General features: G+C 35.6%; 7 protein-coding genes across 7 annotated transcripts; 4 read left to right on the top strand and 3 right to left on the bottom strand.

Annotated features, from left to right (window-relative positions):
* Positions 1 to 204: 204 nt before the first annotated feature.
* Positions 205 to 965, bottom strand: PHYBLDRAFT_132057 (hypothetical protein). Its single transcript, XM_018429462.1, has 3 exons — positions 925 to 965; positions 731 to 852; positions 205 to 635 (listed from the first exon to the last, which is right to left on the bottom strand). The coding sequence occupies exons 1-3, from the start codon at positions 950 to 952 to the stop codon at positions 480 to 482; spliced, it is 306 nt and encodes a 101-aa protein (XP_018293922.1). The 5' UTR covers positions 953 to 965; the 3' UTR covers positions 205 to 479.
* A 743-nt stretch (positions 966 to 1,708) lies between these two features.
* Positions 1,709 to 2,328, bottom strand: PHYBLDRAFT_35679 (hypothetical protein). Its single transcript, XM_018440059.1, has 3 exons — positions 2,241 to 2,328; positions 1,947 to 2,046; positions 1,709 to 1,880 (listed from the first exon to the last, which is right to left on the bottom strand). The coding sequence occupies exons 1-3, from the start codon at positions 2,300 to 2,302 to the stop codon at positions 1,872 to 1,874; spliced, it is 171 nt and encodes a 56-aa protein (XP_018293921.1). The 5' UTR covers positions 2,303 to 2,328; the 3' UTR covers positions 1,709 to 1,871.
* A 1,529-nt stretch (positions 2,329 to 3,857) lies between these two features.
* Positions 3,858 to 5,500, bottom strand: PHYBLDRAFT_132050 (hypothetical protein; the record flags this gene model as incomplete). The annotated part of the gene is made up of 6 exons (XM_018429461.1): positions 3,858 to 4,420; positions 4,490 to 4,638; positions 4,708 to 4,808; positions 4,858 to 4,906; positions 4,985 to 5,243; positions 5,355 to 5,500. The coding sequence occupies 6 exons, from the start codon at positions 5,498 to 5,500 to the stop codon at positions 3,964 to 3,966; spliced, it is 1,161 nt and encodes a 386-aa protein (XP_018293920.1). The 3' UTR covers positions 3,858 to 3,963.
* Positions 5,501 to 5,670: 170 nt separating this feature from the next.
* Positions 5,671 to 5,993, top strand: PHYBLDRAFT_110214 (hypothetical protein; the record flags this gene model as incomplete). Its single annotated transcript, XM_018428156.1, has 2 exons — positions 5,671 to 5,752; positions 5,830 to 5,993. 2 exons carry the CDS (start codon positions 5,671 to 5,673, stop codon positions 5,991 to 5,993), a joined length of 246 nt encoding a protein of 81 aa, XP_018293919.1.
* A 2,361-nt stretch (positions 5,994 to 8,354) lies between these two features.
* On the top strand, positions 8,355 to 9,110 carry PHYBLDRAFT_142862 (hypothetical protein; the record flags this gene model as incomplete). The annotated part of the gene is made up of 1 exon (XM_018430885.1): positions 8,355 to 9,110. The coding sequence occupies one exon, from the start codon at positions 8,355 to 8,357 to the stop codon at positions 9,108 to 9,110; it is 756 nt and encodes a 251-aa protein (XP_018293918.1).
* Positions 9,111 to 9,628: 518 nt separating this feature from the next.
* PHYBLDRAFT_142861 (hypothetical protein) lies at positions 9,629 to 10,929 on the top strand (the record flags this gene model as incomplete). The annotated part of the gene is made up of 3 exons (XM_018430884.1): positions 9,629 to 9,864; positions 10,600 to 10,700; positions 10,811 to 10,929. The coding sequence occupies 3 exons, from the start codon at positions 9,629 to 9,631 to the stop codon at positions 10,927 to 10,929; spliced, it is 456 nt and encodes a 151-aa protein (XP_018293917.1).
* Positions 10,930 to 13,389: 2,460 nt separating this feature from the next.
* PHYBLDRAFT_59406 (hypothetical protein) lies at positions 13,390 to 18,352 on the top strand (the record flags this gene model as incomplete). The annotated part of the gene is made up of 17 exons (XM_018440489.1): positions 13,390 to 14,286; positions 14,367 to 14,393; positions 14,468 to 14,604; positions 15,079 to 15,377; positions 15,463 to 15,545; positions 15,625 to 15,802; positions 15,898 to 15,959; positions 16,014 to 16,072; positions 16,140 to 16,252; positions 16,304 to 16,380; positions 16,444 to 16,653; positions 16,720 to 16,795; positions 16,818 to 17,076; positions 17,105 to 17,478; positions 17,540 to 17,555; positions 17,600 to 17,684; positions 17,741 to 18,352. The coding sequence occupies 17 exons, from the start codon at positions 13,390 to 13,392 to the stop codon at positions 18,350 to 18,352; spliced, it is 3,564 nt and encodes a 1,187-aa protein (XP_018293916.1).
* Between the last annotated feature and the right edge of the window lie 29 nt (positions 18,353 to 18,381).

Below are 18,381 nucleotides of genomic sequence, written 5' to 3'. Positions count from 1 at the left end.
TTCTTGAACCTCTTTATCTGTTAGACTTATTCATTCTTTTTTATTTGTATTAAAACTAAAGAGAATAAAGTTATTGTATATTTAGTAAAGAAAGATTCTTGATTTACTAATATTTAGCTACTTGTTTTATTTTATTAAAATAAAATAGCAAATCAAAAATTCTAGAAATAAAGGATAAACAATCCTATTGTCAAAGAGCTATTTAAAGTGGTGAAAAGAAAAACCAACGGCCAAAACGAAAGCACTCTATGATTTATGCTACACATCATATATATATATATATATATATATATATATATATATATATTAAATATAAGAATATGACTATGTTCGCTTATCATTTTTGTACTATAGATGTGTCGATATAAATATATTCCCATATAAAAACAAATACAATCCATTTTTTTTTGGTATTGTAATCAAAATACTCGTTGTGGTTACTGAACAGGTTGGATTTATTTAAAGTGAAAGGAGCTTGTTTATGCCTTTGCCTCTACGGGTTTCTGTACATTATCATTGATAATGTTCAATCGGGGCAAGTTTGAGTCTGCAGCGGCACTGCTGGCCTTCTTGGCCTGCAAGCGCTTCTCAGCTTGCTTCAATTCCTCAGTCTTGATGCGAGTTGCACGAGCAAACTAAGCAATTATTTTTATAAGAAAGTATTAATATATATCTTTTAACTTTTATTCTTGGTTTTGCATTGACTTTAAATTTATGACATCTTAAGTACCTCCTTGGTGTGATGAAGACATTCGAGGTAATCGTCGCGCTGGGAAATACACTGTTGGGGGAAATCAGCATTGGCATAGCATTTGTTGAATTCCTGCCAGAACTGGAAGCAACGTCCACGGCCTGATTAAACATTTTATTATTTTTAGTCAAGTGAAAAACGCGTCGTTTGTGAGCACATGGTCGACACTTTACTGCCATCATAACCGAATCCAGAAGCCATTGTGCTATTAAACTGTGTCTTGAAGAGCTATACAAGTTTGTTGTTGTTTCTGTCTTGCTCCCCGCTAGGGAATGTGTGACGTGGAATTTTTGCCTGGTGGGATGTGTACCTCTTTGAGGTTTTGAGGATCCGTCTGTTTACTGTACGATAAAACTTGTTGAATAGAATATCATAAAGTAATTTTTATCTATAGATTAGAGATTTGATGTAAAAGTATATAGAAGTAAATACTACTGAAGATATACTAAACAATTGAATACGATTTATCAACAAATGTATTAAACTAAGCACATTATACACTCACACACAAGATAAATGAATCAATATCAGTAAGTATATCAAGACAATATTGTGTACTATTAGGCAGATATTCTCACAAAAACATTTTCTAAAGGATACCGTTTAATATATCTATGTGTGCATATAGTGCTTTATATGGGTTTTTATTAATTAAAGTAAAAAGAATATTTCATAAATGGCTGTTCTAAAAGCATTTGTGTGATGGTCTTTAGGTCTGCATAAAACTGAGTGGATGAGATTACAAATCAAACAACCCAAGAAGTTGTAGAAAGTCTCTAGATTTTATACACAACAATAATACACTAAAGAAGATAATACAGTCCATCAAGTCCAGCTTAAATAGAAGTAACATATTATTTCTTGGTAACTTTTGACTAATTCTTGTATCCCAAACATCATTTTCATTCAGGGCAAAACTGCTCGCACAATCGTTCTATTTCATTTTACACATTTCTTAATCAGGATCAAGTCTTTTTTTGTTTGTTTTGTTTGTTTTGTTTGAATTTGACAAGGTTTTTTTTATTGCTTGGTCAGAAAAAGAGTTTCTATTGCACAAATGGATGGGCAAGATAATCCTACAGTTTCTAATGACCGGCGTTGTACACGTCTATAGAAGAATTTAACGGTACTAAAGAAACAGCCCATCTGTAAGTTTTCTTTTGTTCAATCATCCTACCCATCAATCGTATTTTACCTTGTTGAAACCAATATCGCTAGCGTACTCGCGGAAGCACTGACGGCAGATGTTGATGTTGTACTTGCGGATCAAACCAGCACGGTGAGCGCAGACACGGCTAAGTAATAAAAAAAAGTATTTTATCAATGGGCATGTTCTTGCCTGACAAATCGTTCGAGATGACCCTTGATATTATTTTTTTCTTTCTCCCTCTCTCTTTTTTTTTCATCGTCTCATCAAAACAAGGTCATATTTTTCTTCTTCGTAATCGGATCGTTTCCGTTTTTTCAACATTTCTTTTTCTCAACGTACCACTGACGAGAGCCCTTGCCGTTCGAGCGGGGGTGAGCGTTCCAGACGTTTGCGTGAGCCATGATTTAAAACTCCTTTGGGTTTCGACACGAACGTAAAAGAGAAGAGAAGGAAAAAACCCAAGGTGTGCCAGATGAGGCAACAAAAAACAATCTTTCCGGTGCTCCCGCCACCAAAAAAAAATTTGCGGCTGATGTCACTATGTGACAGTGCGGAGATGTCTATTTACACCATCTGGTAGGTTTTAATTGACCTGGCATGTCTTATATTTTTAGTGACAGCTCTATCCGGGAACCAAAGGATGGAAAAAAAAGTTTATTAATACAACCATCGATTAATGGTTATTATTTTTATATACTTTAGATTGAAGCTGCCCTCTCTCGAAACTTGGTTATATTTTGCCTGAATTAAACTTCTGTAAAGAACATATATACATATATTTATATTTAAATGCATGTCTGCGTGTGTGTATTTTATTTTTCTTTGAAAATCTTTGACATAGTAAAAGTCCACTAAAATGGGATTAACAACATTTTAAACTTGAAAAAGAAAAATAATTTCTTTACTACCTTATGTACAAATAATGTATATAACTAAAAAACCAAAATATATACACAACCAAACGAATATATTCTTGGACCCTAAAAGTCTATTTTTTAAAATCAAATCAAAATAATAGTGATTTTTACTTTCTTTTTAGATAGATATGTGGGTTTATTGCGAGGCATTTGAATCCCGTAAATACTTGAAGTTAAAGTAAATACGTAATTCTAGCGCAAAATTTAACGTGGACATAATCGTCGCAGTATCTCTACCCGGATCTTTTGTTCCAGATTGAGGTCTTTTTGGTTAAAGCCCAAACTACATGTCTTTACGACATGAAGTTAACCAAAGCTATTCAACACCTTATATTCCCATACAATACTCGCATATGCTAGCCCTACGTTTTCTGTCAAGGCGTCCTTAACAAGTTGTTGTATTATTATCGGCTCTAGATGAAAAAAAAATTCTCTATTTCGAAAAAGACTTTTATACTTAGTCCTAAAAGATTAAATACACTTTAATATGCTTTTTACGCTTTGGATATTACTATACAATTCTTAGATACAGCTTAAATGTATGTGCATATATTTTCAAACCTTCCTATCCTTTAGATTTTGTAATCACAGCTGGGCTACCTTGTGTTTATTCAATTGAACCGATGTATTGAGACTTATTGGCCCGTAGTACTAATAGCAGAATATTACACTATTATAAATTTATCTTATCATTTACTATTAAACCAAATATTTGTATTTTTAGGGGATTTGGGTATGAAAAGAAACCCTCAAACAAACATGATTGTGGTTTGTAGAGTATTTCATACGTATGTATTAGAATATAAGATCTTTTTCTTCTTCTTATTTACTGTCATATATTCAGTCATTTATTCTTATATTCGCTTTTTGTGTTTGATATTTGAATACAAGGACTAAACTATAAAAGAAGATGTATGTATCTCTTCTCTTAAAAGGAAACCAGATATACATATATATACTGATATTGATATTGACCTCCCGGGATAACTTGTCTAATATCCAGCTTTTATACAAATTCTATGAAAATCAGCCGGCTTTGTAAAAGGAGAAATAGTAATGTTATATTTTTATAAAATTTTCTTTTTACTAGTATTCGAGAGTTTTATAAACACTTAATATATATATATATATTCCTATAATTCAAGCTACATTTTGTGACGAAATCCAACATCAACCATTGCCCCCTCATTTAATAATCTTTGAATCACTGTCTTGTCAAACTCAAACTGGGATAGAATTTCAACAGAGTGTTTTCCCACCGTCAGAAATGGGTCACCAGTTGGATCAGCTACATGAATTCCTGGAGTACGCGATAAAAGTGGGGCCGGCTGGGGAAACACAGCCTTACGGGGCCAGCGTTGACCAGTTTTAGGAGTATCACCGCCAGGCACACTATCTTCCATCGATAATACCGGTGTAGTACAAGCATCCAGATCGTCAAATATTCTAGTCCATTCAGATTGTGTCTTTGTCATGAATATTCCCGAAATCCTCTTCTTCATAGCAGGCCACTGTGCATTATCCAGTTGATCTGGCAAGATTTCCTTGGAAAGATTCAATCCAATAAGAAATTGCGCGTAAAATTGAGGTTCAAGGCAAGCTCTAGATTATTAATAAAATGTTGGAATAAAAAAAATATAGATAATACCAATCCATTCATATAAAACATACACTGCCATAAAACGATCATCTTTTGTTCTATATACTTCATAAAAATGGGCACCGCTATCCAAGGTGTTTGTACCTCTTTCACCTTCCCACAATAACTTATGTTGTCGCATCAGCATAGGGAAAGTTGCAAGATAAGATGTGCCAGATGTCTATTAATGCATAAATACAAGGTTCAGAATACTGGGAGTTTCCTTTTTTATAAAAAATCTTGTTCTTACTAAATTTGCATCAATAACTTGTCCTTTTCCAGAGCTAACTCTTTCAAAGAGAGCAATCATAATTCCCATGACACACATCATTCCCCCACCCGCAAAATCAGCTGGAAACTTGGTTAATATAAGTTTGCTATAGTATAACTACACTAATACCTAGAATATTAAGGGGAAAGTGGGGCACTTCTTTGTGTCGTCCCATCATCTATCCAATGTATTTATATTAAGATATATGTAGTATTATTATTTTGGATATTATTTTGTTGTTTCTTATACACCTTACCTCCAATGCTCCTGAGATTGCAAGATAGTTCAGGTCATGTCCTGCTTTTAAAGCTATAGGTCCTGTTTGACCAAATCCACTCAGACGTGCATAAATGAGCTTTTCGTTTACTGTTAAGAGTACATCTGGCCCAAGTCCTAGCTTTTCCATAACCCCAGGCCGAAATGGATCCAGAATAACATCAGCCTTTGATACTAGCCTCTTTATTGTTTCGATTGAAAGAGGATTCTTTAAATCTAACGCAATCGACCTCTTGTTTCTGAATGGTTAAATTTATAAATATTATTTGAGATGGGGTTTCTTTTACGCTTGTTACTAGCGTGTTTATACGCCGTTTTAGTATAATTATTAGTCCGTTTGTTTTCTGTACCTTGTCAATACATCCGTATTGGAGCCTTGTGTCCTATCTATGCGGATCACATCAGCTCCAAAGTCTGCCAATATCATACCAGCATAGGGAGCAGGAGCAAGTCCAGCAATTTCTAGCACGACAAGTTTAGAAAGTGGAAGAACCATGAGAAGATTTTTGAGCGGAACAACAGATGGCTAGATTTGAACAACCTAATTTATACTGGTTCAAAATTGTGTAACAATATTGCAACCAATCTTAAATATTCCATAATTGGTTTTTTATTGCAATTGTCCAGCTTCATTCAAACAACATGCGAGAGAAGCAATCAAAAGCAATGCAGGATCGCCATGAGCGTATCCTCGAAGAATTACTCAAAAAGGCAGGAAATGAGCGATGTGCAGATTGCCAATCAAGAAGTAGGGTCAATTACACTTTACTCATTCTTCGAAATCCACTTGTTATTAACATTGTTTCTCTATTTTTTATCTTCAAGATCCACGCTGGGCATCGTATTCTCTTAAAGTATTCCTTTGTATAAGGTGTGCAAGCCTTCACCGAAAAATGGGCACACATATATCAAAGGTTAAATCCGTCACTATGGACCAGTGGTCATTAGAACAAATTCAGGTCAATACAGTAACACTATATAAAGAATAAGAGTCGGTTGATATTAACATATACATGTGAATATTTAATAGACGATGAAAAGTGCAGGAAGCAACATGGAAGTTAATAGGATTATTAATCCTCACCCTGAAAACCACCCCTTACCAATTACCCAAGATGATGATTTGTATGCCATAAAACCCAAGTATTAAGGGCTGCACATGGCTAACTTTTAATTTGCTTGGTGCGCTTAGTGCATTAGAAAAGTATATTCGATTAAAGTGGGAAAAGAAAGCCTTCCAGGATGAAATACAACAAGTAAGTTGTGTGGATTACTAGACTTGGACAAGCGTATTGAACAGTTCAATTAGAGCGCAATAAATGCAGCTCCTCAAAAATCATTCTCTACCCCACTTGCAATAGCCGACCATGAGAAATACAATGGACCTATGGCACAGCTTGATGTACTGGGATTTAAAGATACACAGAGAAATATGAACGCACTATTCAAAACACATGGCAACCTCGTCATGGCCATTCGCATACTGTCCAACTCTTTGAATGCGCAAGCACCAGTACCTATCAGCCAAGACACAAATGTTACTGAACAGACAGAGCTAATATCAAGCCCTTCTGCAGTGAACGAAGTACAAGGTTATTCTTGGACACAATCACCAAAGTCTACTTTTGTTGGAAGTATAACAGATACTGCCAGCGTGTCAAGTATGCCTAGTACACCACGTATACCTCAGTCCACCAACCCATTTTACACCCAAGAAATAAAATCATACAGTACATCGACGAATCCATTTGAACGATCATCCTATGGTAAAAATTGCATGTTACAAATTTAATTATTAACACACTCAGTAGATATTCCCCAAGAATCCTCTTTGTTTCACGAATATACATTGCCAAGAAACACCCATCCTAATCCGTTCACTCGAGTCGATGGATCTGCTAGACCATTAAACCCATTTACTCAAATAGCCAATGTTGAGCCATTAATGCCGACTAACAGTCCTTATTCGCGGGCTTACACGACTCCAAATGCCTTCGGTAAATCTTTGGACTCACAGTCCCCATTTTTAAGTCAAACAATTCAACATCATACTTTTATTGGAAACCAACCGTTATCTGCTGTGGATACGAACCCATGGTCCACTCAAATGAATAATTAATAGACTCTTATTAGTAGTATCTATAAAATAAATTATTAGTTAATAAATAAATAAATAAATAAATAAAAGGTTTAAAAAAATGGTTTGTAGATAGATTATATGCACAAGAGAAAATAAGTTAAAGTAAATACTGTCATACAGATTGTATGCTAGACACCTTATAAAAATTATATTTATCCACGTAGAATAAATTAATTCATGCTTATTCCAAGCTGTAATGGGTATTAAAAAAAATACGGGTATTTGCCAGTAGAGAGTCTTTCCATTGGACTGAGTATCATAGTATATTGTACCTTTCTTACGCAGACGAAGAATTATTGACCCCGGCGCTTTTCTTCAAAAGTAAACAACTTTGTCAGAAATTACAAAAGCAAATAATTCCTTGCTCATTGTCATGGATAAAATGTTTCTTAATAAATCTGAGCGAGCAGTTTGTTAATATTCTCATTTCTGACAAAGTTATTTACTTTTGAAAAAGTGCGGTGTTTCCATTTAATAGCAGGGGAAGAAGAATATTGAGACTTGAGGTGCTCTCGGAATTGTTTTTCGATAAAGAATTTTTTATCAAAAAACAATATGTTCCTATTTTAGAAGTATCTTTTTTTCAAAAAAGGAACAATATTTTTAAAGACCGTACTTTTTATACCTGCTCTCTAGCAGGGATAAAATTTTTTTAATATCCAAATATAGAAGTATATTTTTACTACTATCAGAACATCATTTGACAATCGCTTTTATCTTACTGTTATATATTATTTTCAGGGTCTTATTTGCTATACAAACCGGTAATTTCTACTCAAAATAATATATGGTATGCTATCTTGCACCAAGTTCTTTGCTTGAAGACGAATATTACATGCTTCCTCATAGTGATAAAGCCACAAGAAAAAGTATTCCTTTAATATGCTTTCAAATAAGTTTATATCTTTGGAGTATAGTACTGACTATAACACCGACGTATTATTAATTACACAACATCTATATTTGGCACATATTAATCTTCTAAAAAAGGAACATTATTGTTTTTCGATAAAGAATTCTTTATCGAAAAACAATTCCGAGAGCACCTTTGATTTCTTTTCTCTGATAGCAGATGCAAAAATTAATGTCCTAAATTAGTAACTAGGTGTACGATTCTGAGTGTAAACCCCATTTTTGGATGTGACTTAGGTGTCTATTAAGACTGCCCTGAAAATACTTCTTTTACTTCTACCAAAACAAATTCTTAAAAATGGGTCGTAAAAATGCTCGCTCCGTCCTTACTTCTAAAATGCCACGAAGACAAGATGGAAAATTCTGTGCAAAGCCTCCAGTTATTGTCAATGATACAGAAAGTTCAGCTGCAGAAGAGGAACCTGTAGAAGAGAACGACTGGGAGCTCTTAGATTTAACTACGGATATGATGGTTGCTGGATATTATCGAGCCCTTGCAAGATTAGAAAAAGAAACAAAAGATGATCTTCGCGCGCTTAATAAAAGAGACTCTAGACCATCAAGCATACGCAACAAAAGAAAAGCGAAAGGAGAGCTTGAGGCAAACAAAGACAAGAAGGTCAGAACACTTGCTGACTTCGGTTTCTCAGTCCCTGTTAAGCAAGTCTCACCTACAACCACGACTTTGATTGTAGACAAGAAACCAAACGATAAGAAACTTGAAAAAATTCGTGGAGCATTTGAGATGATTAGCGACAAATTAAACCCACTACTTGGATCAGATAACCAGTTAATTAAGTCTGCCTTATTTGAAGATACCAAACAGATTGTTTTGAGGGACTATTTCAGGCGTCTCTTGGAGAATTCTGGAAAGATCGAAGCATCTGAAAGAGCAGCAGAGCTTATGTGGGACTCACCTTCCAAGTACTGCGGAGCAAAAGTCCGTGCCTGGGCAAAAGAATTTCTTGAGCTCGGAGGAATTCCCGGGCACCAGCAGGACAAACATGACAAGCGTTCTTCGATTGTTGACGATGAAGACTTGAAAAAGGAATAGTTTATGTGATGATCCAGACATACAATTTTTCATGCTTAACACATGTAAGAGCATCCTTATATTTTTATAGCTAAGTAGCTATCATCTTATCAATAGATAAATATTATGTATATATGTGTGTGTGTGTGTGGTAAAGCAATCAGAGAAATAATTATTACAGTCAGTGCTGTATAGATGGTATCTCAAAAAGTACCGATTCAATATTGTAGTACCTCTATTGAATTAAGCTATAAGTGTGGCAGTATCAGCTCTCTAATAACTAAATATGGTAAAGAAAGAGGACCCTGAGAAACTAAGATGTGTCCGACAGAACAGATTGTGTTTTTGTATAAAAAGGAGAACTTTTTATTCTTTAATAAAGAAAACCTATATACAGTCTCAAAGTATTCTTATATACATCCCTACCTTTTTATGTTTTGATTTTTTTATCTAAAGCACAGTTTGACCTCGTGCCCAAAAGCTGAAAGTCAAACTTTTGTTAAGCTCATGAAGTGCCTTAATGAAATCATTTTCCCATCATGACTAGGCGTAAAAGAAAACGTATCCACAAGCCTGACATGGGAATGCATGAGAGTCTGGGATATGTCCACCGTAAAAACACCCAGGACGTTTGTTTTGATGGACACGAGAGACCCAATGTTATGAAATATTGCCATCCATGGACAACAAGACTGATGGTATGTAAGCAGCATATGTCAGATTTTACCGATGAGAATGAAAAGATCGAGGTGTTTTTTACTCCTACGATGGAAAAGTGAATACTTGGCTTGAGGAAGGTGAAAGCCACATCCACAAAAATGGCCAGGGATGAGCTCTGGTGGTGAGCGAGTTCCAGTGCACTTACCATGCCACCATGCGGATGAAGTGATGTGTATCCCGCAAGTTCTTTAATACTGGGGCCTCATACGATGGCTACTGGACGAGGGATGTACTGATATATCCCTGTTCAACCAAAGCACCAACCACAAGACATAAACTCTAAATCCATTGGTTGCCAGTAAGATGGACTTAAAGCCAAAGATCGTTTCGAAAAATGAGAAGTTCTATTTTAAGTGTTCCAATCTCACTTTTTATTCCTATTTCTAAGACTCTGTACAAAGTTACTTTCAATAAATCTATCTATTCCTATAACAAAAAGGTACAAATTTCTTAAGGGATGGCAAATTCGTTCACCAATGGTTTTATGAGACAGTTTCGGAAACAGTCAGAAGAAAAGGGAAGGAGTTCATTATAGATAAGGAGCGGTCTATTGGAGTCCAGATGTTCCTACAAGAGTGTGGTGTTTGGATGGATCTCGATTCAAATAATCCTTTACTAAAGCTTCCTTTTTTACCATAGTGTAGCTTATCATTCTATAATATACTGATTATGAGAAATAAACCAACTTTCAAACTTTACTACAATAAATATCCACTTTGAAATATATATATATTTAAAAAAATGTATGTTGATATTAAAGGTTGACTTTGATTTTGTATGCGTTCTTCAGAGTCTTCCATCTTTCTCAGGAATATACCTCAGTCAGACTCAGCATGAATGTCTTTCAAGTAGATTTTGAGCTGTTCCTGATATGCACCAAGCTGTGCCGAAGTATAGTCTTAAAATGCTTTCTGATTTTCTCCATGAATGATTTCTCATCTCGGAAATCCCATTCAGGTAAAATTTTACTACCCAGAAAAAGATCTTTCAAAACATGATAGAGATAAACAGAACACCACAACTTTGGCAAGACCTCAAATTAACTAACCTGTTTGAAACTCTTGACGGAGCGATGAATTGTGTTCGGATGTGGACTTGGAACCAAAACCGTCAGTCCTGAATTTCCTACCGGTTATTGTGTAAATCCAGCACACCGTCAATCAATTGTTTCTGAAAAGGACAGTTGGTTACAGCCTGAAGGACCCTAATATATATAGAGTGGGCCGAATTATCCTGATTATATGTCTCAATAACTTACACAGCTATTTTCTCAATATATAATGGGTACTCGTTTCTCTAGATTATATACCTTTCCTTCAGATTTTTGAGCTACACGCTGCATTATTCTTTCTAGAAAAATTCTTGGTGAAGACAATATATATATATATATATATATACCTTGAGACCTGCTTATTTTAATCGGACTGTCTTTAACTTATCGTGCTCTTTCTATCATAAATTTCCCTTTTGTTAATGGCCTAACAATAATACCCTTTTCTTTTTAATAAATGTGCGTCCTTGTATCTAACAATACGCTTTCACAACAACTCTCTAATTAAATTTCTATGCACGTTTTTGTATGTATTTGAGAGCTAAATTATTTCTGTAAATTAACAAAGAATTTTTCTGGGAACTTATCTACTGATCTGTGAAAAAGAAACCAACAGTTTATGAAACATTAGCGAAAGCACAGTGTATAAAAACAATATTCTTTAAGAAACATTGGAATAACCTTTATTTTTTACTGTTATATAATAATCCAGCGTCACCAGATAACTCAATTGAATAAAGGTACGTTTCAGGAATACACGTTTGTCTCTTATATTCCACCATTGGATTAATGCTAGTGGAAAGTGCTCAGGAAGTGTGGTGAAACAAGAAAAAAAAAGCATTTAAAAAATAAATCCCATTTTTAGAAATATTATAAGTTCAAAAAGGGAACTTGTTTTAAAATCCCGAGACTTTTGCCTGTTGTCTTGGAGGGGCAAAATATTTTTCATGCCTAACCATGGCGATATTTTTTGTTGCTATCAGATCCGTCTGTGAGGCCCATTTTTTTTATTGCCCTGCCCTGCCTTGCCTTGCCTTGCCTTCACAGTATCTTGTTTACTTTATAAGCTACTCTTTATCTATTAAACATAATGTATCTAATACTATAGTTTTCTGAAAAAAGTATCCAAGAGTTATTTACTTTCTGCTTTTCTCTCTCTTAATAATTAAAGCTAAATAAAGTACTTTAGTTTATTATGCTTTCAAGGAAAGTTAAACCTCTGGAGCATATTATTTATTATATCATTGACATACCACTATGTTCACGATTATTATACTAGTCATTTTGTGCTACTTCTAAATATGGTCTATATTATGCGATCGATAGCACTTTTTCCATTCAATGTCACACTCGGTAAGTACCGAATATAAGCTAACCCGAGTTTAATGACTCTCTTTAATAGCATGATATTTAGTTCATCAAATAACCTCTTTAGTATAATTTGTGCTTTATTTACTCATCTCGAGACTTATTTCTCTAAGAGTAGTACTTAGTTGGCTCGTCAGAATGAGTTAAGATATAATAACTGCACTCTTAGTCTATAGAGTAATGGGACACTAACTATCTTTCATTTATTCTTATGTGTAGACACTTGGTATTTTATAAGATATATCTCAACAAAATAAAAAAGGTAGGGCCTTATTAAACCTATATTTTTTTAAGCTTTAGCATTTTCTTCTCTATTTTGAAATAGCTATATACAATTTATTATATGCTTTCATTTAATGTGTATGGAGTCTTTAAGTAAACACACTACATTTGTACATAGTGAATTACGTGGGGTATCTTGGCTTCCCTTTTAGATTACATATTATTTGAAACAGAACGTATTTTGAACTATTTTTGATATTTTGGAAAATGTATCTTTAACTAAAATTCAGCATCAAAAATAGGACTTCTATATAAGGCGATTACTCACACAGTAATACACCGATAACATTTTGGGAATATGGTTACACACACAATCTGTGGTGGTGATTGAGTATAGCCACCAAGTCGGTGTACAAATAATCTAGGAATAGGAATGTGAAGCGAGAAGCGAGAAGCGAGAAGCTGTAAGAGTTAGCAAAGGAGCAAGAGGGGTGATGATCGTTTCTAGTATTATGATGAAGGTTATACGTGTATATTTGTACATTTTATTTTGGCTTTAGGGAGAATGTTAATCTAGGTCAGATTTATGTGTTCAATTGGTTTTTTGACATCTTCTAAAGCACTCTCAATTATGTGAACATATTCTGACGCACGAATGAGAACAAGGCATGCAAGCATAAAAATATACATCGATTACTCGCCTTTCTTCTTCTTCTCTTTCTCTCTTTAATCCATCTTATTTTAGTGGCCAACAAAACAGGTATGGACCAACTCTAGCGATAAAAAGGTCCCGCTACAGATTAATATGTATTTATACACATGTATCTAATTTATCAATTCGCTCCGTTTTCCCGCAAATATATATATATATAAATATATAAATAAATAAAAACATATCCATTTCTCCACACTCTTCTACAACATAGGCATCAAGGCTTAATGTCAAACCCAGTAGCAGAAAATGCCAAGCTAAACGAGCAGAGAACACGAGCCATTAAGACTCCTGTTTCAGCATACCTCTCGATTGACCCTAGTCGTCGTAATACTCCAGCTAGTCCTTATGATGACACTATTCTCTCACCTGAATCTCCGGAAAATCGTCAATACCCATCTTTGATTCGACCAAATTCTTTTAATAGATTCAGGAATTCAACACCTGGAAACCAACCCGATGATGCATCGAATTTTCCTTCTCAATGGAAACGTGTATTAGACAAACTATCTTCGTTAGCACAAAGCGACAGTCAAAACGATCACGGAAGCATCGAGACACGTGATGAATCAAGTATGCAAGAAAGCACTGAAAATACCAATGAAGAATATGAATTGACTGCACCAAGTACACAAAAGTACTACCGAAACAAAAAGGGGAAAACATTCGAAAATCAAATTGAAGACGATGCTCTACCATCCGCATTTGACATTGAGGCACTCGAGAATTCAACGCATAATCGACCCGGAGAAGACCAGGAAAGCTACTTTGCCCATCCATTTTCATCAGACCGAGATCATCAAGAGGGATCAACCAGTGGACAGCCGATTATTCTACCCATTCAGGAAAATGAACTGCACCACCATAATCAAGTACATCCTCACTCTTCGGAGGTTACCATTCCAAATGAAGTTCATCAGATCAACCCAGCCGAAAGAGCCCATGCTAAGCAAAAATGGACAAAAACCCTCGAACGAGTGAAGCTTATCACTAACCTACCTAATCAACCTCACCGCCAACCAGAGATTCCTTTACAGTTAACCCAAACCATTGCTCCATGGTATCCACCTATTTTCGATCCACCATTTTTATCATTTATGACCGATGAACATCACCGAAAATTGGTAAACCGAAGAAAAAATAATAGGATGATCTTTACAATGTATTAATATATTGTTAAATTAATTGCCCAAACCTGATTTAGCCTCCAATTCTTTTACAATGCATGATAGTAAGGTTTTTCTATTTGCTTTTATTTTAGAGAAAAAATAAAGCAATTGGAGATATCTAATGCCTAACTCATAGGTATCTGTCACCGATTCAGAGCTTCAGACAAAGGGAATTAATCAGTGGATATTTCGGATGGAATTGCAATATGGAGATGTTAAATGGGTGATCAGGAAGACTATTACAGACTTTGTCAGTCTACATTACACTCTCAAGTTCAAATCAAACCTCTCTGACAATGTTCCTGCACCGCCTGACTTCCCAAATCAATTCAGAAACTGGCTCAGCTCTGCCAAGCATACAATTGGAATAGATCGGGATCATGAGCCAGAAAACGAAAATGAAAAAAAGGATATGGCTTTTAATCGACGACAAGCCCTCACAAAATATCTTCGTGAGCTACTAAAACGAGCCCACATGTTAGTGAGTTATGATATATGTGAGTTTCTTGAAATATCAGCTGCAAGTATCGTCCAAGACATGGGTTGGAAGGGTAAAGAGGGTTACCTTGAGAATCGAGTAAATTTCGTCACACCTCGAATATGCAGTAATATAATTCGTCCACACATTTGGTCAAAAGAATGGGTGATTGTGAGAGATTCGTGAGTGTCAAAATATTGTTAATCATATAATCTTACACACTTCTCAAATCACACAAGTATGGTTATTTACTACTGAAAGACATGTAGATATATCGCCTTTTTGGCCGACATTGCTTCCACTGTACCTACAGATGTGTTTCTACTCGACAAAAGCTTCTCAGTAACGAACCGTAAACGAGGAATCTTTGGAAGATACCACAACCATATTATCCTTGTCAACCGGTTTCGTAGAATTGAGATCAAAGGAAGTAAACGACAGATAGAAGAGTGGATGGAGAGTATTCAAAAGGTCTCTAAAAACAGTCCTTGGGTTACAAACCATCGTTTTGGCTCCTTTTCCCCTATTCGTCACAATGCAAAGGTTAAATGGTTCGTAGATGCTGAAGGTAATGTACAACTGGCTTAGGAATAATTATCACTGCTGCTCGTTTGTCTTTTCACTAGTACTGAATAATACATCAATCATAACAGATCATTTCAATGCTGTTGCAGAAGCTATTCTGGCTGCAAAGAAAGAGATTTATATTGCAGATTGGTGGCTGTCACCTGAACTTGTAAGAAGATAACAACAAATGTTCGAAGCTTTTTATCTATCTAACTATTTATTTATTTAACAATTTCTTACACAACAAGTACCTTCGAAGACCTCCAACAGAGAACGAAGAATTCAGAATTGATAGACTACTACAACGAAAAGCATCCGAGGGAGTCATGGTTTATATTGTGGTTTACAAGGAGATGACTGTTGCGTTAACAATTTTGTCTGCTCATACCAAACGTGCCCTACAAAATCTTCATCCAAATATTATTGGTAAAAACAGTCTTTTTTTTTTAAGAAAAAGAAGAAGATATTTTCTATTACTACTGCTGTTCATTTGTTCCTAACATATCAAAACTATCATTTAGTTCAAAGACATCCTGATCATCGTACAGTTGATAATAATATCTTGTTCTGGTCCCACCATGAGGTAGGTAGTGGGCATAATAAACACTATTGTTTTAACACTTAATTGCTTTTTTAGAAAATGGTTGTTGTTGACAATCGAATTGCTTTCATTGGTGGACTAGATTTGTGCTGGGGGTAAGACAACAAGAGAAAAGGTTAAAATATATATAGATATTAATTATATATACTTAAAAAAAAACAGACGATACGACTCCCATTCCCATCGATTGGCAGACTATCCAGCAAAAGGCCACTCCCATGAAATATTCCCTGGGCAAGATTATTCTGATCCTCGCGTAAAGGACTTTCTTGATGGTAAATACACATCGTAAAACACAAGCAGACTCTAAAACACTTTACTTATAGTGACTAATTTTGCAACAACGCTGGTTGACAGACGAGTAACTCCACGTATGCCATGGCACGATATGTCAATTGCTGTGGTGAGAAGCAACCCGAAAACAAAGTATCTCTGTACTAAGCAGTCTGAAAATTGTATTTCTTAGGTGGGCCCTATTGCGCGCGATGTCGCGCGCCATTTTATTCAAAGATGGAATTTTCTAAAATCAAGTAAAGGAAAACATCGACAGACTGTGCCATTTTTGATGCCCAAGGGTGAATTTGTTGCTGAAAGAGACGAAAGACGGTTTGAAGGCACATGCCGTGTACAATTGTTAAGAAGCTCTGCTGAATGGAGTTCCGGAATTGAGCGAGAGGTAGGTTTTTAATGCTTTAGATAATAACGATAATAATAAAAGGCATAAATGTTAATGAAAGATCAGCATTCCATCTACAATGCATACATGGAGTGCATTAGCAAAGCAAAACATTTTGTGTATATTGAAAACCAATTCTTTAGTAAGTTACATTTATATATTAGCCGTGTATTTCAACCATAATATTTATGAAGAAAGTTTATTTGTAGTTAGCGCAACTACCCAAGAGGGAATATTACGGAACAAGATTGCTCAAGCCATGGTAGAACGTATCAAGTTGGCACACAAGAAGAAAGAGAAATTCAAGATATTTATCATGATACCTTTGATTCCTGCCTTTGAAGGTGACCTGGCTTCAAAAGAGGCCAGTGCAGCTCGGCAAGTTTTTCTTATTGAATACTTTGTATTGGCTAAAGCCATTTGGTTTATTAATATTGCTCTTCTTTTATAGCAACGTTATGCATTTCCAGTACATATCTATTTCAAGAGGAGGGAACTCAATTATGGAGAAGTTGAGAGAGGTCGGTATAAATCCTGATGATTATATCGGATGGTACTGTCTTCGTAACTGGGATAAGATTACCTCGCGTGACCGAGACGACAAGAAGTCTTCATCCTCAGAGCCTACTGTATTATCAAATTCCACTGAAAATGGGTCCAAGTCAAACCAAACCCCAGAGAATAACCCACGTTTTTCTGTTTCTGGATCCTCGGAAGGCCGCAGTTTGATGGCTGAAGACGATGCAAGAGACTATGTCAGCGAGCTGGTCTACATCCATGACAAAATTATGATTGTTGACGACAGATTAGTATTAATAGGCTCTGGTATGTTAATTGCTAATTGGTATTACATTATATTAACACTGTTTATTTCTCTGCTCTTTAGCCAACATTAACGACAGGTAAATCACAAGGCTGTGCAAAACTTATATCTAACCCATCATAGATCACAACTAGGAAACCGTGATTCAGAAGTAGCTATGTTAATCGAAGATACTGCCATGGTACCTTCTTATATGAACGGTAAAGAGGTACAGTAATAATCAATTTGATGCAATTGAAACGTATAATTTATTCATTCCTACAGGTCAAGGCAGCCAAGTTTGCCCACAGTTTGCGAATGCAACTGTGGAAAGAGCATCTAGGCCTACTCGAGTTTGATGATTGGGGAGCATTGTGTAATAATCCAGATACGATTCACTGCAAACCAACTCCAAGACACACCCCCCCAAGCTCCCCTAATTTAAATGATCATATTTCAAATGAGGATATGATTAAGGATATTGAAAACAAAGATCCTGAAAACATCTTTGATTTTCCGCGAAAATCAGAGGGTTCAAAAAAGCCGCCGCCAAGCATCGATCAGTCGCGCGCGCTTGATCCTCTTTCGGATGAGTTTTACTATGGAATCTGGCGAAAGACTGCAAATCGCAATACAGGAATATACCGTGATTTGTTCCACTGTGTTCCGGACGATACTGTGCACACATTTGAGCAGCATCGACAATTCCTTCCAGACCCAACCAAGGTATCGCATGGACACGTTGCAAACCTAGAATTAAGTGGTCCAGAGATTCAACTTCAACTGGACCAAGTACGTGGCCACTTGGTCGAATTCCCCACAAACTACCTTAAAGACGAGAACATGCTAGGTTCTTATCTTCGAGAGGCCATTACACCAATGACCATATTTACTTAATTTTTATCACACAATTTAAACATGTATAT

The sequence above is a fragment of the Phycomyces blakesleeanus genome (assembly GCF_001638985.1).
Source record: "Phycomyces blakesleeanus NRRL 1555(-) unplaced genomic scaffold PHYBLscaffold_6, whole genome shotgun sequence".
NCBI classification, from domain to species: Eukaryota; Fungi; Mucoromycota; class Mucoromycetes; order Mucorales; family Phycomycetaceae; genus Phycomyces; species Phycomyces blakesleeanus.
Note: the sequence above shows the minus strand (reverse complement) of the source record. Positions and strands in the feature narration are given on the sequence as shown.